Source organism: Alligator mississippiensis, chromosome 4, assembly GCF_030867095.1.
Source record: "Alligator mississippiensis isolate rAllMis1 chromosome 4, rAllMis1, whole genome shotgun sequence".
NCBI lineage: Eukaryota > Metazoa > Chordata > Crocodylia > Alligatoridae > Alligator > Alligator mississippiensis.
The window spans coordinates 66,403,898-66,431,677 of record NC_081827.1 but is presented as its reverse complement, the minus strand read 5'-3'; the positions used below and the strand labels follow the sequence as shown (position 1 = coordinate 66,431,677).

Sequence of the window (27,780 nt, the reverse complement as noted above, 5' to 3'; positions counted from 1 at the left end):
TGCCGCCGGGGGCGGGGCTGCTTCCTCCTGCGCTGCGGCGGCTGCTGGTGCTAGTGCTGGTGGTCGCGGGGTCGGAGTCGGCCGCTGTTGCGCCCATCGCCATGTCTCCCGCCGCTCTGGCTCTGGTGCTGCTGGTGCTGGGCTGCGCGGAGGCGACCAGCTCCCGCGGCGCGCGGAGGCCCAACGTGGTGCTCATCCTCACCGACGACCAGGATGTCAGCCTGGGCGGCATGGTACGGCCGCCCGCGCTCCGGGCCCAGCGCCTGCCCGCAAAGCGCAACCCTGCCCGGCGGCAGCTTGGCCCTCAAGCTGAGACGCGGGCTGGGCACCTGCGGGACCAACCCTTCCCCTCCCCCCATGCCCGGGCGCTTCGCCCCCTGGCACAGGTCCCTCGGGCAGGGTTGCGTGTGACGGGACTGGACGTGGCATGCGGGTGACTGTAGTTCCTTGTCCTAATGGCTGCCTTCGTTGCAGACGCCTCTGAAGAAAACCAAAGCCCTCATCGGAGACATGGGCATGGCCTTCTCCAACGCGGTAGGTACTGCAGCACAGCTTGGAGCCTCCCCTCAGGTGTCACCTGAAAGTGTGGCGAGCTGGAGCAGCGTCGCAGTGCGTGCCGTCCTGCCCCTGAGATGGTTTCATTTCTGAGTCTGCTTCTCTCTGCCCAGACGTGCAGGGAGGAGGGCAGAAAATGAATTTGGCTCCCAGTCATCAGAGAGAGGCGGTTTAGGCTCCTGACAATGTTCATGGCAGCAAAACAGAAATAAAGCTTTTTCTTTGCGGAGGCTAGTAAGTTGCCCAGTAGCCTGTCCCTGTTCTTGTTTACCCGAATGCGCTAAGCGAGCATAGGTAGCACTGAGCTGATAGCTACTGCTGTGTGTGTAGTGTAACTACAATGACCTTTCTAAATTGCAAATGCTATAGCACAAATGAACCCAATCCAACAGGCAGTCTCAGAGTGGAGGTAAAGACGTGGATCTTTATGTAAATAATGATATAGATTGCACCTGTGTGCGCCCAGGTCTGGCCTGCGTGAATCTCAGCTGTAATTCTGTTAAGTTATCTTTTCACATACTGCTTGCTGCCATTTGAGACCCAAAATTTTCAGGTAAAAGCTCCATTTTCGGCTTGTACCTTGTAACTTTTAAAAAAAATTATTCTTATTCTATTTTCTAGTATGTGCCGAGCGCCCTGTGCTGTCCCAGCAGAGCCAGCATCTTAACAGGGAAGTACCCGCACAATCACCATGTTGTCAATAACACCCTGGAGGGAAACTGTAGCAGCAAATCATGGCAAAAGATACAGGAACCCTATACCTTCCCAGCCCTCCTCCAGTCCTCCTGTGGTTATCAAACATTCTTTGCTGGGAAGTATTTGAATGAGGTTTGTTTTACCAACTTTTCCATATTATGGTAGTGTTAGAGTGATGTCATAGCTGTGATAGTCCTTGGATTATACGAGGCAAGGATTTCTCGGGGTGTTATCTTTTATTGGGCCAGCTACATAGTTGGGATAGAGTTAGATAAGCTTTCAAATACACGGCTATTCTTGTGGTCAAACTATGCAGCTGGTCCAAGGTATCACCTTAAGAAATCCATGCTTTTTATATGGTTTGCCCATACTGTGCTGTGTCATAACTGAATTGTCCTTTCTTACAGTGGACCTTAAAATAAAGCCTGAGTACTGATTTTTGTAGTTTTAAAGTAGTACCCTGAATATTTATAACCTGATCAAAGATTCCAGATTAAAACTGCTATAAGAATGGGGAAGAAAAGGAATACAATCTAAATTTAGATGTTGATTCTTTAAATCAAATCTAAATTTGATCAAAAACTCAGCATTTGTTTGAGAAGTAGCCCTCTGAGAAATTCAGCAGTTCTGAGAGGTGCTAGATACTGAAGGAATTGTAGAATACAGTGATTTACTTCTAATAAAATCAATATGGCTTTATTTCTAGAGATGATGCTTTAAGAATTATAAATAGGGGGTATGGAATACCAAACCATAGAAGAATTACTCAGCTGTTCATCTTTCATACTTAAATAAATGGGTATGAAGCCACTTACTGCTTGCAACTTGCTTATGTAGTACTTCTTTCTAAAGCCTTTCTGCTTTTAGTTGAGGCTGACTTGATGGTGGTCTTTATAAAAAATAAATAAAATAAATAACTTCGGATTTTCCCTGCTGGTATTGATTGAAATGTCTCCTTATAGGCAAGTGTATGCATTAGTGATTTTAATTTCAGAAATGCATGATGATGAAAGATGCTATACAAAATATGTATTAAGGAAATCTAGAAGATAGGGAGCTGGTATTGGACCTCTCTAGTTAAGCTGCTTTGCAATTTTCCTCTCAAAATGTTAGCAACGCCTTGGAGGAAGCTGTGGCACTCTGCAGTTTGTTTGCAGCAGGCCTTTAAAATCCAGTAGGGATAACTGTGTAGGACTAGAGATGTGCTCCCAGCTCATCTATTACATTCAGTTTTGGTCTGGCTGGGTGTTGCACCCTTTAAAATTTATCATTTTCCTTGCATTCCATAGTCACATTCCTTAGTCAAACTCTAGTGGTATGGGAGAATAACTGAATATTAACATTGGAAAAAACTAGATCCATGCCTCTGCTGCAGTAACACCATATCAGGAATAACTGGGAACTACCTGAGCAGTCATAGTACAGTAATATCTTAAGTAGGCTCCTCTGATTACCCCTGTCCCAACCTAGATTATATCCTGTCACCTCACCTAGATTATGTGAAGCAGGAGCTTTCCAAAACCCTTAGTGGGAGAGAAGTGAGTGAGGTTGGGCTGGATCCACCCCCATTCTGAGTCCAGCACATGGGTACAGCAGCAAGTTTCCTTTCCTTTGCTTTTGCTGACCACTCTAGATAAAGTGGTAGAAGTTTGCATTGCAATAGTGAAAGTTCAGGATTCAAGCCCTCTACTGAATGCATGGGGATGGGAGTTGTTATTTGCAGATGACTCTGTTGTCCCTTCTAGATTTAACAGCCAAGAATTTGAAAATTTTAGAAATGCCAGATTCAAGACTACCCCAGTATGCATAGTCTTTAGGATAGCCTGTATGTAATGATCACATTCTCTACAGGACTCCATCTTCCAGTGCACGGGATAGATGCATAAGGAGACTGCATGAGTAACTATAAATTGAGCATTAACCTTGACGTATTATAGGTGGATATTATAAACTGACTTGATTTGTGTGTGTATGTATACATATTTGGGTAGATTTTGGCCTCTGGGACTTTTTGGCTGGTGTTAGAGAGTAATATACAACTGAAACAGCTTTTATCTGAGTTGCACGTGAGCTAGTGCTGGGTCACTAATTAAGTCTCTTTTTTTTTTTTCTAGTATGGAGCAGAAGGTGCTGGGGGAGTAGGCCATGTTCCTCCAGGATGGAGTTTTTGGTATGCATTGGTATGTGTCAGTTGTTCTTGAATACCTAGCAGCAGATATTTTGCAGTATAAATTTTAATTTAAATGCACTGAATAAGAACTGGTCTCTCTTGCTTGCTTCTGATAACTAAATGTGACTGTCCCTTCCCTCATATTGCAGTTATAAAAAAAAAACAAACAAACAAAAACAACCTTTCTGTGGAGGTTTCTAACATTACTAAGGAGTCTGTCTAAATTACTGAAAATCTAATTAGCTCTATTATAATGCTAAGTCCTTTTGTTATTGTGTCTCATCACTGGTCTTACCAAAAGCAAAGCTTGTAGAATGTTTGCCCTGCTTGGTACTGCAAATACTTAGAGCAAACTCATGCAAATGTAAGATTGACACACACTTGCTTAACTTTGATTTAGATGCATCAATCACACCATATTGGCTTATATTGATATTCTTTGATATTGATACAAGTATTACCTCTTCGTGATTTTAGCAACACAGATATGGCAAAACTGCTCCAAGCTTAAACTAAACTACCTTCAAAGATGGGGCAGTTTAGCTTACCTGTGTCACTGCAGACTTGCTGCTGTGTGTTCCTAAAGAGTGGCTTCCCCCCACTTTGAAGCTGTTAAACTATATATATTTGTACATACCCTGAAGTATTTGAAGTAGTTAATGGACCTTCTATTTTGCATAAATACACACCGATTTCTTTTTGCTTTCTTACAGGAGAAAAACTCAAAGTACTACAATTACACTCTTTCAATAAATGGAAAGGCACGAAAGCATGGGGAGAACTACAGTGTAGATTACCTGACAGATGTACTGGTAAGAAACTGTGTGACAACTCCCTTAAAGTAGTATTTGGTCACCTGGGGTTGAATTAATTAATTATGTTCAATGTTGCTGTCATTACCCTATGGCATAACTAGTGAAACAAGATTCCATCCATGTTTAAAGATGGCAATCTCCTGTATGCAAATTACAGGAAAAGAAAACTGGTTCCAGATACCTTTCTGCCAGCCAAAGGTGTGATCTGGAAGTGACCGCTGATTTTGGTCATGGGCTTAACACCTGTTGGGTGACATAGTTACTTCATTGTTAGATATCTGGCAATCCAATTAGAACAAGTATTTGTTCAGATCACAGAGCTATAAAATGGTTGTTTTACATAAGAACCATTAGTGTGTGTTTCATGTAAACAGAGCTACTCTGGCAACTGAGTTAATTTACCTCCTCTTCATGCTGGGATGTTACAGAATATCTAGAAATGTGCTTTCAAGGGATTCTCCAAAGAGATAAGTAACTTAGAAATGTTAGAGAACTAGACATAGCTTGTTCAAAGTATGGTCTCTGTCTCTCTGTCTTTTAAAATATACTTTAAAATCCCAGCTAAATTTCTAAATGTTATCAGGGTATTTTTTTCAAGCTGTCACAAATAGCAAGAGATTTCAACCTTAAGAGAAGAAAAAAGACTGCACTGCAGAAGCAACAAGCCACCTGGTTGGGTACATGGCTGTTTGGCATTTGACTAGGTCATTAGTGGCCTGTCCTAAAGTATATAAAAAGATACTATTAGTCCTCTAAAAGTTAATAAGGCATAGAAAAATATAGACTGTCACAAGTGTTAAGGGAAAGCTACATTGATTTTATAAAAAATATATATTAAAAAAAAATATATAAAAAATCAAACAGGAACAGCACAGGAAACAGAAACAATGAAAAAATGAATGTCAGGGTGGCTAGGGTAATCAAATATATAATATATATAAAATGAGTATTTCAGTCCCCAGGACAGGAAAGCCAGTACCACTCACAAAATTCAAACTCCCCAAACACCTACAACCAATGTGCCTTGATAACAAACAGGAAGATTCCTATCTGGTGGTGAGAGTCCAGTCAGTTTTAGACCTGCTGCCCGTTGGGCAAAAAGTTGCCCATTGCTATGGTATGTTTTGTAAAGTGTGTGACTAGTGTTTCGGTCATTGAATGGCTCTCTGATTTAGATTCCAAAATTGGAATTGGAAAAAAACAAATGTCAGGCCCTGTCCTGTCCCATTCCCCCCCCCCCCCCCAAGCTGAAAAGTCACTATCTTCTTGACTTAGAGTATTATTTCAACAATGATCTCTCAACTGTTTTTCAAAATGGGGTGCACTTATCCTTGTGCATATGTGGTGGGCATCTAAAGAGTATGTGAAAGAAGGAAAGGAAAAGGGGAAATATAAAAGGAAGGAAAAAGTGGTGGGAGGATGATTGTCTGTATAGTATTTTAGCTTGTTGGAGAGATTACAGAGGGGTTGTAGTGATGTTACTTTATTGTACATAATGAAGAATCTTACATTTAAGTGTGGTATGCAACCCAGAATGTTTGAGAACTACTGATTTATCCCAATAACTATCTGTCAGGTAATCTCTGTTCAGGAGATGAGTAGGGTTGGGATGGGTTAATCCTGTTTTTTGATGAAACAGACTGTAGCTATACATGGGTGGAATTTTTCCTTGAACTAGTTGCCAAAGTTTGTTGGGTTTTTTTTAGTATTTAATTCTTCAAAGCTTGAGCTTTAATCTACTTAGTGTGCAGTGCTGGTTTAGGCAGTGCTGCCAAATCTGCAGCTACACAGGACCACTCAGGAAAGGCTGGAGCGCTGATCTGATGTTTCCTGTGTTGCATGGTATGAAATATAAGCTGCTTTTGCCGGCTAATGACCTGTTGGTGATTAACTTTAGGCATCGGAGTCGGCATCTTTTGTTGCAGTCCTTCCTGGGTTTTGTTATAGGTTAGGCCACTGTTTAACAAAAATGTATGTGTCTCAGTACCTCTGATCCTTTGACAGCTACAGCACTTTTCCTGTTCTCTGCTGAGGCTCTTGCTGCAAAACTCGCATCACTATAGCTGCGAAGGCATAGATGTTTGGAGTACATAGGAGAAAGTTGACCCTGAATCTTCTGTTACAGAAAGTTCTTCAGAGAGAAGAATAGCAAGAGAGACTAAGTATATTGATCAGGAAGAAAAGAAAAGGTGCATGAGATCAGAATAGCAAAGAACTGACTAGCTCAGGGGCAGGCAAAGTCCAGCCTGCAGGCTGGATCAGACCTGCAGCGAACTCCATTTCCCAGTAGCCCCTGCCCTTCTTGCTGCAGCTGGTTTCCACGGAGACCCCAGCAGTGATGCACCATGACGTTGTGGAGCCGGGGTTTCCATGGAGACCAGCCCCAGCAGCGCTGGCAGGGCACGCAGCTCGGTGGGGAGCTGCCCCAGGGCTCGAATCTTAAAGCAGTGACAGTGGTCTGGAGCCAGGGCAAAGCTGCAATCCGTGCACCTGGGCAGGAGCATGCAGGCAGTGGATTGCAGCTCTGCCCCCACTCCAGACCATGCTGTCACCACTGCAGGATCCCAGCCCCAGCTGCAGAATAGCTCCCTGCCCAGCCATGTGCTCTGCCAGTGCTGCTGGGGCTGGTCTCTATGGAAACCCTGGCTCTAGACTGTCATGGTGCCACTGCTGCTGGGGTCTCCATGGAAACCAGCTGCAGCGACATGAGCTGGGGCTTCTGGGAAATGGAGTCTGGCTGTTGATCAGGTCCACCATTTTGCCCACCCCTGGACCAGTTCCAAAGACTGGCCAAGAAAAGGCTATTGACAATGAGCTGGCAGATGTAGCAAGTTAAACTTGGTATCACATGGAGAGTAAGACTAACAGGAAGGTCTTCAAGGTAAGACTTGCAAATGAGGAGTTGGGAAAAGATCAGATGAAGCAGCTGAAATTAGTGGAGCTTGAATCTGTGCCCAGTTGATAACCTCTCCATCCTCTTAAAAATGCAAGGAGTCATCAGGATGTTGTAGGATAGATGTAATGAAGGCAGAGCAGGGAATAGAGTCTTAGCCAGATGATCAGAGATCAGTTAAAATTGCCAATTCATATCTTTCAGGCAGAATACTACATTTTATATCCTCCAATATTAGGAAGACTTAGGAAAGCTATGAAGAGATAGCAAATGACTATAAAATATAAGTAAAAAATAAGTGTCAGTACAGGCAGGGGTTAGAATTCTGATAACATAAGTATAGTCAGAATGAGGTGAGATCTGAGTCTTTTGAGCTTCGCAGGTCTGAGATACAGAGTAGTATTTGGAGATGTGGAATAAAAGAGGTGTTTATGTAGAAATAGTGTTTATAGTTAATATGACACTTGAGATTAATGTAATACAAGTTGCTAATTCAGACAGTTAAAGATACGCAAGCAAGGAGACTCCTAAATAGTTGAAGTGCTTCTTTGGGTTCATATGTGAACTTTTTAGTTCTGATCTTTGGGGTTCCCTTAAATTTTTGTATTGGGGGTTGTTATGACTAGTGGTAAACCAATAATTTGTATGTTTACAGGCTAACATGTCTTTGGACTTCTTGGAATATAAATCTAACTTTGAACCCTTCTTCATGATGATCTCCACTCCAGCACCACACTCTCCTTGGATAGCTGCCCCTCAGTATACAAAGAGCTTCCAGAATGTCAGTGCACCAAGAAACAGCAATTTTAACATTCATGGAAAGGTAAAATAATTTTCAAAAATCTGTACAGCTTACCCTGCTGACTAGTGAAAATTAGTACACTGTGAACCTGATTTGGATATAAAATACCATGTTGAAGTTCCGAGAAGATGGGACTGATACTGTCCTGTTGTATATTTAACTATCCAAGATCTTTCAGATACAGTTGTAAGATAATGACCTTTCAAAAATGTTTCTAGCACTGCTGGTGGTAACAGAGTGACTAACCTGACCTTCAGGAACAAAATAAAAGTAGGTAGCAATGGATGCTGGAGACATAAAAACTTATTTTTTTGCTCCAAAACTGGTAGAACTAGTAATAACAAATGTATCAAAGTTCCATATTCATCTTCCAGACTTAAGATTATGCTGCCAGAGTGGCTCATAGTTGCATGCATATAGGGTATTGCCAAACATGACAACTTTGTTCAGCAGACTGTGTTCTAATCAATAGCTTTTGTGCAGAGAATGACATTTCCTAATTTCCATGTGAACAATCACTGTTGTCTTTCTCAACTCTTAAATTGCTCCTTTTTTACCTTTTTCCCCATTTAAAAAAAAAAAGTCTCCAACAGAAAAACTTATTGGGCTAACCAAAAAAAAGTCTCAGTATGAATCACAGGGCTGGGGCCACCAGGGGATTTTTATGAACTGGGGTGTCTTTGTCAGACACAGTGGTACCAGGAGGATGTCTCACTGAGATTAGTACAAAAACCCCTATTTATCTTGGTTGGCTTAAAGTTAAGTAGGAGGTGATATGAGTAAGAAGAAAGCACTTGGAGCCTGTTGGGCAATGACAGAACCTTGAACATTTGTCCTTCAGCTGTTAAGGCAGGCTGCAGTCTTGGCCAGACTTGTTGAATTGGTGTTGTTACATACACAACCAGCAACTGGGACAAACACCTTCCACAGTCATCTGGGAGATGTACCTATTATCTCAAAGCCTGACTACAGTAATTCATGTGGTCAGCCCCAGACTAAACTTCTGCAACTTTTTCGGCTTGTGGCTGAAAGTGAAGGCCACAAGTTTCAGCTAGTAAGACATGCAGCTGCCTCTCATAGGCTCATAAAACCTCAAGAATACATCACATCACTATTCAGCCTTCAGTTCCAATGTAGTTCAGGACCCTGTTCTTAATCTTAAAGGCCCTTAATTGGCTCTAAAACTGCTTCCTGTTTCCATCCTCATGATGCCAGTGTGCATAAAGTTTGCTCTGAGTGAATATCAGGAAGAAACTTTGAAAGCTCTTGCTAGAGAGCTCTTGGAAATAACTTCTTGCTGGAAGAGCTCAGAATGATTCTAACCTAACTGTTCAGAGTATGATGTGAAACCAGTCTTATTTCAGTTATGGGATACCTCCTATGAATAGAGCAGGGATGTGAAGAGAGAGGTGGCTTAGGCTAAATTAGAAGTACATAAAGGAGGTAGCAGGGAGCAGAAGTTGTATAGGTTTTGTTTTATTCCAGAAAAGGAACCTTACTTTAATCTGAGGCTCAGTTACTCCATTCAGCACTTCCGAAATAGCAGGATAGAAGAGGATCTATGGCCAGCTAAGTCAGCAAGCAGCTAAAACACAATCATTGGCTAATAGTGTAGGAACTGCTGTTTTATGTGGAGCAAAGGCAAAAAAAATTCTGCATTTGCAAAAACAGTGCAAGGCACAAGCAAACCACAAAAAATCACTTTAATACCTGATACTTACAGTAGTTACTCTATCCTTAGATACCAATGATACAGAACAGGGGAAGAGGGAAATACTAGTTTGTTAATTTGATATAACTGATGCTGCTGTGTAGTCCTCAACAGTAAGAATATTTATTGTTAGACCCTAGTGTTCAGCTCATTCTTTTAATTGATAGATGAGTGTTGTAGTCTTAGAACTCATCTCTTTCAGCATGGCTAATACAAACTCCATTCATTCAGTACAAGCTCAGGTAATTCAGTAGTAAGTGTGGACTGAGGCCCAAGCTGTTAAAGTTTTCTAGGTATTGCAGCACCTTGCCACCTACTTCTCAGCATTGGATATGTAGGATTATCATGTCAATTTATAGGGAGGATTAAGACACTGAAGAATGTGACAGTCGCAAGCAAGCTGAGCAGGGAGTGAGTCAGAAGTGAAGTTCAGATAAACAAGTAGGACTTTGGGCTTTCAGCCACTTAGACACATGAGACAGGAACCAGTCTTACTGGCCAGATGATTGTCGCCCTCTGCTCAAGTGTTATCATCTTTAAATCTCTCTTGGAGTTAGTTGCTTAGAGCTATCCATGTTAAAAAGAGAGCTACCCAAGAGTAGAGTGGTGTTTAGAGAGCTTGCCTGGGAAATGCACTAAGCACATTTACGTCCCTACTCCAAAGCCGAGTATTTCCAGCAGAAGAGATGGAGAATCCCACCCCCAGAATAGTCAATAGCCAGTAGGCCAGAGCATTGCTTGGTGTGGTAGGCTAAGGCTGAAGCTTTTCCTCTCGGACAAGGATTTGAACCTCAGACTTGAATATCTGAAGTGAGTCTTCTAACCACTTGGATTTCTTGGGGGTAAAGAACAGATATACACAAGCATGTGTTGACTGGTTGTTTTGTTTGGATTGGTACCTGGCTTAATCATGTCCTGAATATGCGTGCTAGCCCAAAGTGTGAGAAAGTGCTTACTTTAAGAAATCCAGCTTCAGGGCCTTTCGGGTTAAGAGATTTCAACAGATCATTGGGTGAAGCAGAGGTGGCAGTAGGAGTTATGTTTCTACAATGCAAGGGGTAGCTGAAGAGGAAGTGAATTTGATGGTGGTAGCACCTAGATAGTAGATTTGGGTATGCCTAGTCTTTTTTTTAGTGGACCTAACCTGAAAGGAAGGTAAGGTTAGGAAGATAAGAGTAGAGTAAGACGAAAGGAACCCTTTTAGCTCCCCCACAGCACTTTAGTTCTCTTGATCAAGCCAAGTCTATAAATGTAGGCTGAATACCTGGTCTTGGTTACACAGTCGTTTTATTTTGCATAGGGAAATCTTAAGCATTTAACAAAAGAAACAGAACAATAGGAAAGAGTGAGATTGTTGAATTCATTTGAACATAAATTGATTCAAATTGTTCTTCCCCATACTCAGTGAAGTCCTACAGTCTGCAAAAATAGAGAATGGGAAAGTGAAATGGTCATAACTAAATGACTCATAGGAAGAACTTACAAGATCCATAGTGTTTGTGTTGGGGGATGGGAAGAACTGCAAAAAGAGAAGTTCTGTCACAAAAGATCCTGACCCCACCAAATTCATGATGAAATATAGGATGATGAAAGGTCAGGTGATCTGTGTTGCCTTGGGTCTTAAAACTGAAAAGCACAAGCTCTTTTATATAAGAGCTTTGGCTAGTAAGTTTTACAGAGCTTCTCCTGTTTTTGTACATGAAATAGCACAATTAACATGCCCCAGACTGTGGCTTCTTTCTTGTCAGGCCTATGACTACTCCCTCAGTTTCTCTGGTCAAAAGGTGGTCTGATCTGGGTAATGGAAGGTAACCTAACCCTTGAACCAAAGCAAAAGGCCGTGCTGTTCTAGGGTAAAAGATCCAAATGGAAAAGCTTTACAAATGCTTTTCACCCTCTTGTTAAGCCCTCAAGTCTTCTGCCATAAATTCGTGTTAAACGAGGGTCTGAGCAAGGTTCAGTAGTCCTCAGCCCTCCCTGCAAGGTTCAGTAGTCCTCAGCCCTTCCCAGGCTAAGCAGTTATTCCCTTTTGGTGCACCTCTCCTCTAGATGTTGTCCAGAGAGCATGGCAACAAAAGTACTCTGCTCCGGCCTTTCCTACAATGCTAGTAACTTTGTAGGATTTTTCCAGTATTTTTCTCTACTGCCACCAGTCTCTGTCTAAAAGAGCCTGTCCCAAAAAGCAAGTGAAGCTTCTGCACAAATCTCTTCCCTGGGCTACTGTGCAGTGATCTCTAGACACTTTCAGCTGTGTTCCAAACTGAACAGAAGGGAGCCAAATCTCTTCTACAGTTGCATGATTTGAGAGGAAGATTAGAGCTTGGTTGCTTTGTGACCAGGCTACTCTTTAATTTTAATATTTAATAGTGATAATGTACAGATTTAACCCTAAAGTGTTACTGTTGCAATCAAACAAAGATTAGGAATAAAAACATGTATAAAATTAAGAATTAATATAAAGTTGACTCCTACATTGCTACTCTGCAAATCTCTTAACAATTTTTTTTTCTTTTTTTTTTTTTTAAGAACAAGCACTGGTTAATCAGGCAAGCAAAGACTCCAATGACTAATTCTTCGATACAATTTCTAGATAATGCATTTCGGAAAAGGTAGGAACCTGTGGTTGAAAATGTTGAGTAGAATCCCTAGCAGATGAGGCCACATTTGTAAAAATACAGTATTTAAAATGCCTGTAAAGTCTGCTCTTATCAGTTAAATTACCTGCAGTAGTTCTTTGGATGTGGGTCACTGAAGCTCCTGCTTTCCATTCTTTTTTTTTTGAGAGAGAGACTTATAAGTAGTCTACAAGGCTTTGGATAGTACTTTGTATAACCATGTTAACACAGCATATGAAGGAACAAAGTGTTGCCTAATCTCGTAACTGCTTCTCTTATCTTTAGTGCATGAAAGGTTGATGTATGGGAATTCCATTTTGTCTCAATGACTTCCATATTGAATGGACTTGAGAGACGTTTAACTTTTTATCTCCTCCAGTCTGCTAGCCTTGGATCTGATAATTGATCTGCATTTTTCTCCTTGTGTAGTACTGTCAATAGTAAAGGCTCTACTTTGCACTCAGGTAGTCCCATTAAGTTTGGTACACTTCTTTATGTTACAATCTGGTAAACAAAGGAGGAATAGAATCACGTTCCTTTTAGTTGTACAGGTTCTGTAGTAAATTTACCATCACAGATTGACAGGGGGAAGGTCCACCTACCTTTCAACAGAGTTCAGTTGTGGCTACAACCCAGGCTAGCTAGCATGGCTGTGGGTATGAATTAGATCCCAGTCTGTAGATCTAGTAACCTGACGGTGTATTCTACAGGGATACAGGCTGAATCACTTCAGTACTGATAACCTTCCGTTTGCCTCTTCATAATTCAACGAGAGACTTGATGGCTGTGCCTACTGCAGCACAGAGGTATAGGATGTGTCCTCTGAAGGCCAAGTGACGTATACTAGGGAATGAGGCACTTGTTAGGAATGTAACTGCCATATACTTGCAATGCCACCATGCCTAAGTTAGCTTTTAACTAGTTAGTTTGGGCACCAGTAACAGTCTACTTGCAGCAGCTTGGAACTCAGTACAAGTTAACCACCTGAGTATTTACTTTGCTTGTTGGTAGGGTGTTGCAGCCCACTTTCTGCTCTGCTGCCACAGCAAGATAGTTAGCAGTGCCTGAGAGAGCTTCAGCATGTCTATGCTATACAGTTAGATGGAGTTATAGCATAGATAGATCCTTATGTATGGTTTTTTGTAGTGTGGCTGGTCACTTAGGAGAGAGGCTATCTTGGATTCTAATTTTTACAGTGATGACATCCCATCAGCTTCTTTTTGGAACATAACATAATATTTTTAATTTGCTGGGAATTAGGCTAGCACCTCATCTGTTTTCAGATCCATTCCAATATATCCATTAACATTATAGAATTCGTAGGCAGCCAGGAACTCTGTCTCCAGAGAAAGATGCAGTTACGTTTTTCAGATATTCCTTACCCATGCATTACAAGTAGCAATAATAGCCAAGAAATTCATAATGTTAAGTAGAGTATATTTAAGAGTTCTTAGCTGCTTTGTCTCTCATTTTTCTGTCAGGCTCCTAAAAAAGAAGAAAAAAAACAAAAACAAAAAAAAAACAGCCCAAAAATCAGGATCTGAAAAAGTGCACTGAACTTCATATGGTAGAACTCTGTTCTGGACATGTGCTATGTGCTATTTTGGGAAAGGAAGATGGGGTTGGTTTTTAGGTTTCTGCTTCCTGAAGCATGTAAAAAAGATCATGCAACCAAATCATAAGAACTGAGCAAGAACTGAGATGAGTGCATGCTTGAGGTACCAGAACCCAAGAATGAAAAAGAACTGGGTGGTTTAGTATAATGTTCCTAAACCAGAGGAAGTTCTCTGCACTCAACCACAGCTATCATTCTTTCACTTGCTGTGGAGATTGCTAATGATTTAAATAGGAATACACAGTTTTTATACATAAATTGATCCTTGCATTAAGAAATAGTTGGTAGATTCACTACTTTTTCATGCAGAAAAGAATATAGAAACTGTTTAAAAATACTTTCTAGGAGTTCTAGTTCTTCTGTCTCCTAAAAGAAGTACTCATAGGTGGCCTTGCAAGAGATTACTCTGAGAGTAGCATGCTGCTTTGGTTACTTCAGAAATGGTCTCTGCCTGCTTCTAGGTAAGATTGAAAGCAATCAGCATATTGACTTTCTGGACACTACAGAGTAAAAACCAAAGCCAGATGAGATAGATGAAGTCTGCTTCTCTCTTAGAAAGGCTGTTGTTAAAGTGGTATAAGAGAATTCTCAATTTTTTTTCAGAGTGATAAAATAGACATCTCTGTATTTATTTATATCATAATTCAAATGACCTACCTGCTATTACTACTTACCACATACAGTTAATTCTGAACTTTGAACACTGATTTGCATTACTTTTTCTCCCATACAGATGGCAAACCCTCTTGTCAGTAGATGACCTAGTAGAGAAACTGGTAAAGAAATTGGAATTCCATGGTGAATTAGATAATACTTATATATTTTTTACCTCGGATAATGGTTATCATACAGGCAAGTAGACTTGTCCTTTCCCAAATCTGCTACAAACTTCTAGTGAGGTTTTATAGTCATTAAACTGCATGCTCTGCTATAAAGCAGAGATGATTTGTCTCTGGTTCTGAGGTTCACTTGTGTAGAGGGTTGTGGGAGTTTTCCCTTTTGTTTTTGGATTCCTTGTTAAGTATCATTCTGAGCTAATTTCTGTACTTATGCATACTGTCTTAAAATACATAGGCCATTCTTCCATTTCTATTCTGAAATGCCAAGAGATTTTTATTGGTAAAATTCTATTATACCAACTCTTACTGAAAGGAAAGAGTTCTCTTCAGGTGTCTCTTTTATATGTAGTTGAACTTCAACAAATTAAACTGTAAAGTAATATACTATTTTGGAATAGTATATTTCCAACTTCTTAAGGTTGGAATCTGACTTCAATAGACTTGAAAAGAAAATCTGTAGGTAAATATAGACTCTGGGCCTGGCTATATTAGATCAAGATAAAAGACTCATTTAAACAAATAAACCTTGGTTCTTGGAGGCAGCTGGTGATGAGAGATTTTTCTATCATAAAATGAACAAAACACAAATACATGCTTCTCTCCAATATGTTTTCCAGGACAATTTTCTTTGCCAATAGACAAACGGCAGCTGTATGAGTTTGACATTAAAGTTCCCCTGCTTGTTCGAGGACCAGGGATCAAACCAAATCAGACAAACAAGGTAGGATTAGAAACAAGGTTACAATAATGTGAGGTCTTTGCATTCTTTCAAAGTAATCCATTTATGAAAGTGGCTGAGCTGGCTAGGAACCTTATTGCTGAGGTCTCTTTTACAAAAAAAAAAAAAAAGACAATATTTAACACTGAGTATGCACCTTGTTTGATGCATAGGTGGTCATGCCTTCTACTTAAATCTATTGAGGTGCAGGGGTTGGACATTTCCAAAACTCTACCAACATTTCAGAACACTGAAAACTCAGTTCAGCATATTCACATAAAGGGCATGTTTTATAAAGGGGTTGAGCCACCCAAATGTTCATAACGTAAAAGAATCTTACTGTCTTGTTCTTAAATCACTATCTAGTTTTAGTCTTTCTGAACCCTGATCTTTATGAAAGTCAATAATGCTTTGTTTCCCTTGCCACTCAGATGCTTGTTGCAAACATTGACTTGGGTCCCACTATATTGGATATCGCCGGGTATAACATAAACAAGACCCAGATGGATGGGATGTCATTATTGCCATTGTTGGTAAGTGGACAGATGGGAGTAACTAAGCAATCTAGTCAATATTCTTTGAAGAAAATACAGTTTCCTGTAATGATATGGAAGGATGCACATTCCAAATATTCTGTCCCTGATGGCATTTTTGGAGCCGCTTTAGCTGGATGGAAACAGTAATAAAATACAAGTGTGATATTTGAATGCAGATAAATTAGGGTGCTTTCTGTTATAAGCAGGTGAATTTTTAATGGAAAATTACTTTTATCCTTTGATTACTTATACTGCTGGTAACAAATGGCTCCTGTTTTAAAAGGGCCTACTATTTGTCTGCTTAACCAAGACACCTAAGTTTTGGATATAGTATGGGGGCAAATTGTGACAACTTCATATTTCATTCAACATAATTTTAATAGGTGGTACTGGAGAAGAAATCTAAGCCTTCCTATAGGTGAACAGAAGTCTTTTCAAATAAAGCTGCTTGTAGCTGATCCTTTACTTGACCTACAAATTGAAAGCAGCCCTTGTGGAGATACAGGGAGTCATCAGGATTTAAAAGAGGGCTGTCTAGAATCATAGAAAATTAGGGCTGGAAGGAACCTCATGATGTCATCTAGTCCAACCTCCTGCTTAAAGCAGGACCATCCTCAACTAGATCATCCCAGCCAAAGCTTTGTCTTAACCTCCAAGGATGGTTATTCTATAACCTCTCTGGGTAACCTATTCCAGTGTTTTACTATCCTCCTAGTGAGAAAATTCTTTCTAATATCAAACCTAAATTTCCCATGCTGCAACTTGAGATCATTGCTCTTTGTTCTGTCATCAGCCACCACTAAGAACAGTATAGCTCCATCCTCTGTTGAACCACCCAGCAGGTGGTTGAAGGCTGCTATTAAATCCTCTGTTTTCTCTTCTCTAAACTAAATAAGCCCAGTTCCCTCAGCCACTCCTCAGAAGTTATGTGCCTCAGCCCCCTCACCGTTTTCATTGCCCCTCTGCTGGACTCTCCAACTGGTCCACATCCTTTTTGTAGTTGGGGGCCCAAAACTGAACACAGTACTCCAGATGTGGTCTCACCAGTGCTGAATAGAGGGGAATAATCACTTCCCTTGACCTGCTGCCAACACTCATACCAATGCAGTCCAGTATGCTGTTAGCCTTCTTGGCAATAAGGGCACTCTGCTGGCTTATTTTAAGCTTATTGTCCACTGTAACCCCCAAGTCCTCTTCTGCAGAGCTGCTGCCCAGTCAGTCAGCCCCCAGGCTGTAGCAGTGCACAGGGTTCTTCTATCCTTGTCCTTGTTGAATCTCGAGTTTTCTTTTGCGCCAATCCTCCAGTTTGTCTAGGTCACTCTGAATCCTAGCCCTACTCTCCAGTGTATCTACTACTCCCTCCAGCTTGGTGCTGTGGGTATACTCTATGCCATCATCCAGGTTGTTGACAAAGATATTGAACAAAACTCTTATTGTATGAGTAATGATAAGAGGGTATCCAGTTTAAACTCACTTTAGTTTAAAAATCTTATCTGTTACAGATTAAGCCTTTGGGTTTCTATATTGTTTGTATGGGTTCTCAAGTATATACAACAAAAAAGAAACGAGCCTTTTTATCTGTAAAAAGGTGATTTATAAAACTGCAAGTGGGGCAATTTTAAACTTTCAGTCCTTAAAGTTGATTGGATTTTTATTTGATTACGTCTTCATAAGGCAATTTTGAAATGCTGCCTCATTTTGTAGCCTGATTTTCTTTTTACATTTGTTAGAGGTCCATTGATACATTGGTCATATATCGGATTGGCACCGATAAAAAGGAAAATTAATGTTACCAACAATCAGCTTTTTTTGGCCAGTATAACTGGTAATATCACTGATAAATGCCACGTGTATGGGCGCAACTGCAGCATGCACACGGCCAGGAATGCAGCCCGGCAGCATGGAGACCTGTATCCAGCCAGTAAGTCTGGGGGAGGGAAGGGACATAGTGGCAGCAGATCGAGGCCTTCAAGAAAGTCTTTATCAATGCACTCCTAATGTTCGTGTGTGTGTTCATGTTTAAAAAAACAAGCCAAACTGCATACCCTCTTTTTAACGACTATAACTCAGTGGTATTTGGCAATATGGCTTTTGTTTCTTCTTGTTTATGTTGTTACTTGGCTATAGTCTGTATGAACTACAGTTTATACCCTTTTGAAACAAGGTACTTCTAGTTTCTGTTATTTGGAGAAGTATATATCTTCCATTTGGCTGTAAAGTGCATTCATCCAAGTTTGCTTATGCTTTATATGTGAAGGTCATTGGGTTTGCATCAGGTTAATTTTGTAAACAGCAAGCAGTAATCCAGAACACTGAAGATCTTTACTTACTGCATTGTCAAACAGTAAAATAACAATAATTCTTATTTTCTTTTAGAGAGCAGACAAAAATGTGACCTGGAGATCGGATATGTTGGTTGAGTATCAGGGAGAAGGGCTTAACAGCAGTGATCCTACCTGCCCTGGCTTGGGACCTGGTGTCTCTGTAAGCAGAGCTAAAGTTGTTCAGTGTAAATGTATTTGTATGTTTCCTGATACCATTTTAAAATAGAACCTCTATTTAGAGATTTAGGGTAGTCAGTGACCCGACATGCATTCCTGTGATGTGGGAGATTTTAAGATTTCTTTGTGGTTTTTTGATCTGTAAGTCAGGCTAGCTTCATTGTGAAAACATGTCCAGACTTAACATTGAAAGTGGGGGGGGAGGGGTGTTGTTCGTTTTGATTGTTTAACATCAGCTTTTTATCCTGGAAACTTTAATTAGTGCTTCAATGTCATACAGATCCCCTTTGCAATACTTGAGGAGTTGGAGAATGCTGAAGAAAACAATATCATATGTGTGAATCTGTAATAGTCTCTTGACACAGCCAGTTAAAGACATTCTGTAGGTGGAGGTATTCACTACTTAGTAGGGCTGTTGTTATCAGGGTAACAGTTTTTTATATTGGTATTAGATGATACTAATGCATAAGCTGTTTTGATGCAATTGTTATGCCTTCATGCTTCTGTAGTGATAAGTCTAGCAAAATTTATGGCAACTTTAATCCTGTTTCATTCAGGATTAAAGTTGTAGTAATTGAGCTCATTTTTATGTCACTATAGGATCAGGTGGCTATAAGCTTTATAATGTAACAACCAATGTGCACTCCTGAGCAGCAGCAGTTCCCCCTCCCTAAAAGTGTTAAAGTATGCTTGTCCACAGCCTGTAATACTGTGAAACTAATGCAGACTTGTCAATAGAATGAAAAGGAGGCTATCTTATGGTATTAGTTCTACAAATATTTTGCTGAGATAAAAACATTTATGCTGGTGTTTAAAAAGGACAAATTATTCAAATTTGTACCCTGAGGTAATTTCACTCAGTCTGGACATTACCCTGGAAGGAATCGAAAGTAAAACTCCAGCAGTGTAAGTTATTCTGGTTTAGGTTTCATGTGTATGTCCATCCTTGGAAAGCTTTCTGGTAAAGGTAAATATGCTATTTCCTGCTGCCTAGCTGTGAGGTTCAGGATTAGATCACCTACTGTGAGAGCTTCCTCAGGATAGCTACATGGCATACCTGTCTGTTCCTGATAACAAGTATGCTGTTCAAAATAGTTTTCAACTCTTGGACTACTATATTAATAATTCCTTAGAAAAAAATAATTCAAACATAGAGACAATACCAGCAGACTCTCTCTATGCCTGAAGAAGGGTGTCTGTGCCTAAAAGCTTGCAAAGAACAATTTTTCCATCTATTGAGTTAGTTTAATAAAAGATATCACATTTGCCAAATAAGTTAATACAATATATTTTCTAAGGCAGACAAGGTTATCTGTATTAGAACATTCAGCTAATGTAGAGAAGATGCATTGGTTTGACTATCAGGGGAAGGCTGTTGCAATTTAACCTTCAGTATTTTTTCTGACTGCCGTGTGTTTAAGCTGCTTTATTTTGTCTAGACTCTGGCTAGAAGATTAAACCAGGTCAGCATGAAGAGATGTTTTAACTTTTTTTTTTTTTTTCTCAAATAATTTCTTTTGCAGAACTGTTTTCCAGACTGTGTTTGTGAAGATTCCTACAACAACACGTATGCTTGTGTGAGGACACTGTCTGCTTCATGGGATCTCCAGTACTGTGAATTTGATGACCTGGAGGTAATTTTTTTTTTTTTTTTTTTTTTAAATCTCACTTTAACAACTCTGTGTTTAAATGTTTGGCTCCCCATCTGAAGTTATCTTGCTGCAACAGATGTTAATTATCATTTAGTGCCTGCCTGAACATTTTATCTGACTTCAAGGTTTGCATAAAGTACTTGAGGGAAGGAGACTAGCTCCACTTGTAGGCTAAATATTAGATTTAATAGCTGATAGAAATATTTAACCAAAACATCTTTTAGGATCAAGAGAAAAGGAGATAGATAGGCGGCAACAACATTCAGCCCTGGAACAATTCCTACTAGCACCAAAGGTGACTTTGACCCTAAATGTTTTAACTTTTAAGTGGCAGAGAACTCTGCTGTAGACTAAACTAATGGCTCTCCGCAGTCTTGTGCGCGCAATGTGTGTTTTGTTGTGCTCAGTAAAATATTGCAGCACAAGAGAACTTGCTAATAATATTTTGACTACAAAATATAAGCTTACCTTTTTCCACCAGTATATTTAACTGACATTCCATTACCACTTAAACATGTGGTCTTCTGACGTGTCAAATTTTTCTCTCCAGACTTCAGCCTGCTTGTAGGTAAGGCAAGCAGAATGATTCACATGTTAATATGTGGAGCAGTGTCTCCAAAATTATATTTTGGAGCAGACAGCAATGACAATGTTTGTTCCAAGGCAGATTTTTGCACTTCTACAAAAGGGGAGACCCTGGGAACACTGCAATACCTTGCCACTACCTAACAAAATGCCATCTACTCTCTGTTCATCACAATTTCACATCAGACCTCCTCCCTATACACTTCAGGGATTTTTAGAGAGCTTGTCTGGAATGATTTGTTGTTGAGTGGCAGAGAACATGCTATGTAAAAGCTAGCATATTAAGGGTCATAGTTAAAGCATCACCTTTAGCTCTTTCCTGGTTTTCTGGAGTTTGGCAGTGTTTAATTAGCAAACCTGGAGGAAAACCGAGCATTAAGCTTTTGTGCAACTGTGACTCCAGGTCAGTGTTATCTGCACTGTGGTGTTCACATGGAAAAGTAAATTACTATCATCCTATCTTATTAAAATAAAGCAACTGCTTTAGCCTTTGAGTTCAGTTTCAGCAATTATTCCACTGACAGATTCTGCAAAGATCTGGGGTAGATGAAAAAGTGTTTTGCCAAGGGTAGAGCTAATTAGCCATGTTTTAACCAGTTGGAAATGGTGAAGATCAAATGTATACAGTTAATTCAAACATGACCATTGAGAAAAGACAAAGTAAGCTGATCTTTAACGGCCTGATCTGTTTTACACTAAAGAATGCTAGGGCCAGCTCTACAGAAAGACTTAAGAAAATTGGCTTAAGAGGATCTGAGTAGATCAGACTTTACTCTCTTTAGAAACTAATTAATCTATTAATTACATTACTAGAAAGTTAACTTCATGGCCAAAACCTCCTTCCTACATATATAAAACTTATTTAGCACTGCCCCCGAAGTGTTTTTGCCTTCAAATAAAAGTTAGGGCAGGGATCATTTCTTAATGGTCTATAAAGCACCTAATTTGTAGTGAATGGTACAAACTAACTGACAATATATACAATAAAGCTAATACGTAATACTAGAAAATAAATTGTCACTGTTTTCTCACAAGTAGCATGCAGACTATATGTTAAATAGATGACATTTAATATAATAATACAGGAATTGTTTCTCTACTTACACAGGTGTTTGTAGAAGTCTATAACTTGACTGCAGACCCATTTCAGATTAATAATATTGCTAAAACAATAGATCAAGAAATTTTAGAGAAGATGAACTATCGACTTATGATGTTACAGTCATGCTCTGGAGCAACCTGTCGTACGCCAGGAGTCTTTGACCCAGGGTAAAAACATTTTTTTTAACCTTTAATTTTATGTCTAGTTATATGTACATATAGCATCTCAGGAATGCCTAAAAATTAGTTCCTTTGACATGTAGCTCTGCCTATGAGATTAATTCTATTTTTCCCTTTCATTAAGGAAAAAAGAAACCTTTACCTTGGAGAGCTAGTTGATGCTGCCATAAATACTTAAATTCGTAGAGATGATCTAGCAATGTGGGTACTTGGTCTGAAAAATTTGCCTAAATGAAAACTCCAGTGCATACCTTCCAACCAAAATTATGAAAATGGCCTCTCTTGTCTTTGTCTTGGACAATCCACCTACATTTTTAGTCTATCAATTTAAGTTTAAAATGTAACCTTAAAATTGTTAAGGCTGAAGATAGATAAATAAACAGTATGTGGTGTCTGTTAAATATAAAAACCTATCAAATACAAGCTCAGTAAAAATGCTAATAATACTTCAATGTAATTCAGTCAGCCATTGTCAGCATTAAGCGGCGTGTCAAACATATGACCTGTAGAGCCCCCACCTGGATCCTGGTGCTGTCCCTCAATCTGGTCAAAGCCACATGAGGCGCAGCATGCGCCTGTGGCATAGGGCTGGTCTGTATCTGGTCCATTGAAAACATACCAGATTCAGCAGCTGTTCCAGCTGGTCTGGGACCTGTGCTGTGTGCAGCATGGATCCTAGAGTGGCCAGAATGGGCACGATCTGTGGCACTGTCTGGCCAGAGTGGCAGCTGCGCTGCATGTGGTGTCTGCCCTGGCCACACAGTGCCCACTTTGGGACATGTGCTGCACACAGTGCCCACTACAGCCAGTCTGAGATCCATGCCACTTGCAGCAAGGTTGCTGTATTCAACACAGTCCTGGAGCTGCCACAGGGTAGCCACTGCATGCAGCACAGTGCAGCTACAGCTACTCCAGCTGGACTGTTTCACACACTGCACCTGTTCCAGACAATCCAGGATCTGCACTGCATGTGGTGCAAGTCCTAGACTGGCTGAACAGCCACCAGATCAGGTATGCTGGGGGAGGAAGAGATGGAATGGGTTTCTGGGCCCAATCTACTCTGTGGACAGTCTGCCACACTGCTCTCTGGCCTGCAGGGCCAGATGAAGTTAACACCCCTGGCTTAAAGATTTCTGGCTATTCACTACTGTATGCAGGGATTTTTCTAATTGAATAGCTATTAAAACATATCTCTGTACTTTATATCTAAGCCTTAACTAATCAAGACAAGTAATAATGATAAACTATAGTTTGAGCTTAATCATGCAGCAAACCCTCTTGTAAACAAATCGTTTGTCTACTCTAGTTAACTGTTGCTTTGCTTTTGAGCTGAAGAAATCCACTTTTTTTCTTGAACTTTCACAGGACTTAAAGGTGAAAGCATAGTTTCAGTATAACTTGAGGCTGACCCCCTGTGTGATCTCTTGCTTTAACTACAGCAAAACCATTGAAAATGTAGCTCCTGGACCCTTCTGACACACTTGATGCTACTGCAGAGGTTCTAAAATCATTAGTGTTAGCTAGAAGTGCCACTACGTTATTTCTCTAAAGTGGTTTGTCTATTTCTATAGTTCTAGATTACTGTAGTGATTAACTAAAGTATTATCTGTGTGGAATGCAATTTTTTTATTTATTTATTTACTAATTTATATCCTCCTAGCCAAAAGGCTCAGAGCAGCTTCTGCAAGTAATGTTGTTGTACAGTAACATTTGTTCTTAGTTTGTTATCATAAGTACATTTTAAATATTTGGGCTCTGTTCTGTATTGCATGCCCATGTTGAGTGCTGCATTGTTAACTTTTGCAGTGTTTATGTGGATTAACGGTAGCTCGCTTTGCCTTTCTCCATCTTAGGTATAGGTTTGACCCACGTCTGATGTTCAACAACCATGCTGTTCGGGCTCGCAGATTTTCCATGCTGTCTTCCTAACAGCATTTAATCATTTTATACAGCTGGCTACCAGTGGCCATGTCCTCAGTGATTGCAGCAGGTCTGTCTCTAACCTTCACTGATTTGCATCTGGAAGACTTGATCAACTGGCTGTTCAGACCTTGTTTTTGGAGGGAAAGGGAAACCCTTATCTCTAGCTGGTTGCCTTGTGCAATATGTGTGTTTGATAACCAAACTGTAATTCCAAACTCAGACATGGCTAATCTCTTTTGCTCAGACGTGATTATCACCTTGTCTTTCAAGTATCTTTTAATATTGCAGGGATAGGATTTGACCTGTGACCTGTAAATCTGAACTTCATATTTTGTTTCAATATGAATAAAGATGGATGACATGTTGAATTAGGTTAACCTGGACAGACTGTATTGCACAGAGAACTCTACCTATATTCACTCTGTTAGACAGACTTTCCTAAAATCTAAGTGTGTACTTACAGGTTTCCAATGTTCATTTCCATTGCTAACCTGGAGCAAACTTCCATAATATGTAAAGCATTAGTCAGAACTACAGGATCTGACTAGGATCAGCAAAATATTAACCTTTATCACCGAGACCATTTCACACTAGGCTAGTCAGTCTCACTGGGCTGCTTTAGTAACTTTCAAACAAGAATATAATTTTATAATAGTTCCCATTCAGAACATAAAATCAGTTGAGAGAGATCACTGGAACAGCTTTTACAAGTTTCTAACATAGGCTTTTTGGCATGCTATTTCAAAACAAAATAGTGTTGAGACTAACCTGAAGTGTTGGGTTGAAACAGTGCCTGTATGTTGATCACAATAAGCCAGCTGAGCTTCAGAACTGGAACAGGAATAAATGTTAGAAAACAAAGATAAATTGGGCACCACAATAGTCTGTCATATGTGTCTCCAGCCTCCAAGTGTCTTGCAAATGATTAAAGATCTGATCAACATAAACGTGGTTTTAAATTGATTCTCTCTTGAGAGCCAAATAGCTAAAAACGTTACTCATCAGAAATCATAGTAAGATGACCACTTTAGGTAGTTTTAGTGCTTCCCTACAGAGAGCTCCTTTTATGTTGAGAGCTGTTATCTATCTATTAAACTGCATTAAGTGCCCCTTACACCAAAGAACTGCAAGCCAGATTTCTGACCATGGTAGGTTGTCCAGCTTTCTGCTTTTATGAGGTTCAGTTGTTTCTTCAGCCTACTGATATTTTCAGCTTTTTAAAGACTGCTCATACGAAACTCACAGATGATGGCTCTATCTTATGTTGAATATTGAATTCTTTTCTAAAGTCTAAAAAAACACCAACATTCAGCACACTTTTTAAAGAGTTCATCTGCATAGAAAAGGAAGTTATTCAGAGTAGCTGCTGGCAACTGACTGCATTGTTTTGATATTGCAGGATCCAAGATTATTCTGCTCTAGGCTGTAAACTGTAGTTTAGTGTGAAAAAGAATAATTGTCAAATTGAGCTGTTGCAAATTTCTCCTTTCTTTAAGTCATTGGTTTTGATATAGTTACCAAGATATCTTTAACTCGGGCTCCATTTGTGGGGGAACATTGCCAGTTAAAACCTTTTGCCAAGAAAGTATTTCAAACAGTCCCAAACATTCTATGATTTTTTTTTTTTATAAGTTTAATTGCATTAACTTTTTTGTTTTCATTTCAGTGTTGACATATCTGAGCCACTGTCTTTGCAGCCTCTACTATTCATCCTTCTTCTTTTTGTAGAGGGTAGCATACAAATAAGGGTGGGAGGTAAACTTTACCCTTTCCAGTAGGAGTAAACTTTCATGATGCCATGCTGGTCAGGTTTGAAGAGATTTAAATTCTGATTTGGAAGGAGAATTTTAACTTTAGAGATTGCTAATCTGAAGATATGCAATGCATTGAACATTTATTTCTACTGCAAAATCTTAAAGTTGTAGGATCAGTATTTTAAGGGTGTGTTCCCATCTGTATAATCTTCAAATCCTTTTCCATTAAATTAATTGAATACTTCTGTGTTCCATTCATCAACTAAAACAATGGCTTTCAACCTGTTGTTTCCTTCTTCATTTGCTACCCTATCTATCCTGTGTAAATGTCCTTCAGTCTCTGGCCTCTTCTGCAAATAGATCTCCTTGCTTATCACTTTTGTCCCTGATACCTTGTCTCACCTTACTAATATGGTAGGTCCTGAGACATGTTCCTAATCATAAACTAAAGGCTCACTTTAAAAACAGTTTTGTTCTGCCACTTAGACTTGTGTTTTACTTTTCAGTTGAGCTCACTATATACTCTGGTTGGTAGCTGTAAGGTGTGAAAGGACTCAGGGGATGGAGGCAAGTCCTTAAATCAGGGTGACTGAAAGCTAATGGACACATTGCTAAAGTGTGTCTGCAGGTTGTGCAGCAGGAGTTGTAGCTTGTTAAGTTGAACTGTGTAGTAGTAATCAAGGCCTAATTTTGGGTTGGTTGGTTTAAGTAGCTCTTCTCTGTAGAAAAAGCTATTGTAATTATGACTAAAGGGTGACTCAATATAATTGCTCCTAAATGTTAAGTTTTCTTACTATAGAATGCTTGTTTGGAAGGGAAAACTTAACTGGTTAATGATATGTGTTTGCATGTTCTACCCATATTGACTTGAAAACTGATTGCATAGAACACGCACTGAGTCAAATGAGGAAGAGTTTCACCCTTATCTAACATGTCCAACATGCCCCCCTCCCTTCTTTGCCTAACCCTTTTCTTTGCTTACCTTGAGTCTGCCATATACCAATTTGAATTCTGCTATAAAGCAAGTATGATTTGTCATAGAAAAATTCTACACATCATCATATTCCACTAATGAATTATTTTCCGAGTTGCCAAAAAGGGTATACATTTTGGGGGAAAATACTTCTGAACAAACCTTTACTTCAAATAGCTTAAGCCAAGTAACTGTCAAAGACAGGCAGCAATAATTAGATGCCCTTTCATTATAGCTTTAAGGTGTCTGCTCTAATTTAATATAGCGGGCTCTTTTCCAAGAAGCATTTATTCTTACTAGTATTTTTCACCCTTCTGAAATGGTCAGTGTTCACTTCTGTTTTTTTGTGTGACATCAGTTGAAATAACCGTTGTGAAGGAACTTTAACGTACAGCTGGGTCAGATTCTAAAACACAGCAGGCTTCAGTTGTGATGGCCTTTCTAGATGTAACATTTGATTAAAATGTTTGAACACAACTGTGTTTTACTTGCACCTTATTATTCAAGAGCCATCTAACAGTTGAGTGAAGAGGCCTTACCGAATTGTAGTCTCATTTCAGTAAAATGTGACTTGACTTTATTTTAAACTACCCAATTGTTTCCCAGGCTCTAGCCTGATTAAAACAGAGGTACTATGTAGTATAAAACCTTGCAAGACGCATTCCTTTATTATGGTAGGAGCAAAACAAATCTCTTACCTAACACAGTATTGCCACTTTTGCATGAGTGAACACACCTAACAAGTGCTTGCAGGGCTGATGAACTGATTTCTCACAGCTCAGGGAGCAAATGTTTTAGTGCTGTCCCCTATAGTGTGTATCTTGAATCATCTACAAAAAAGGCAAAATAAATTGTTTAAATTAAAATAATTTGATAAACTGCTGTTTGGAGTGATTACACTATACAAAGTAGATACACAAATGTGATTGTTACACTGCTGAAGATAATTCTTAAATCATTAAAATGCAATTTTATTTGTATTCCTCTCCATGTGGCATGTGATTGTACCACCCTCTGATTTAGTTCCTGTTTTTATTCTACTGTACTATAATTGTACTTTGATTAGAAAGTGCCCTTTTAAAGAACCCTGTTCACTGCTGCACTTTAAAAAAAAAAAAAAATAAACTATCTCCTATGAACATCTCA

The 27,780-nt window shown here is 39.7% G+C and overlaps 1 protein-coding gene across 1 annotated transcript; it reads left to right on the top strand.

The window, feature by feature from the left end:
* Positions 1 to 27,780, top strand: GNS (glucosamine (N-acetyl)-6-sulfatase). Its single transcript, XM_006276398.4, has 14 exons — positions 1 to 233; positions 475 to 534; positions 1,177 to 1,383; positions 3,366 to 3,431; positions 4,135 to 4,233; positions 7,785 to 7,952; positions 12,169 to 12,251; positions 14,606 to 14,724; positions 15,329 to 15,432; positions 15,861 to 15,962; positions 18,342 to 18,449; positions 19,990 to 20,100; positions 21,812 to 21,972; positions 23,838 to 27,780. Exons 1-14 carry the CDS (start codon positions 102 to 104, stop codon positions 23,911 to 23,913), a joined length of 1,596 nt encoding a protein of 531 aa, XP_006276460.1. The 5' UTR covers positions 1 to 101; the 3' UTR covers positions 23,914 to 27,780.

Bases quoted from the DNA above. Each gene is read 5' to 3' on its own strand.
- GNS (XM_006276398.4), top strand. From the start codon at position 102: ATGTCTCCCGCCGCTCTGGCTCTGGTGCTGCTGGTGCTGGGCTGCGCG. The intron at 15,963-18,341 runs GTAAGTGGACAG...ATTTTCTTTTAG, and splicing joins TGTCATTATTGCCATTGTTG to AGAGCAGACAAAAATGTGAC. The intron at 21,973-23,837 runs GTAAAAACATTT...TCTCCATCTTAG, and splicing joins CCAGGAGTCTTTGACCCAGG to GTATAGGTTTGACCCACGTC.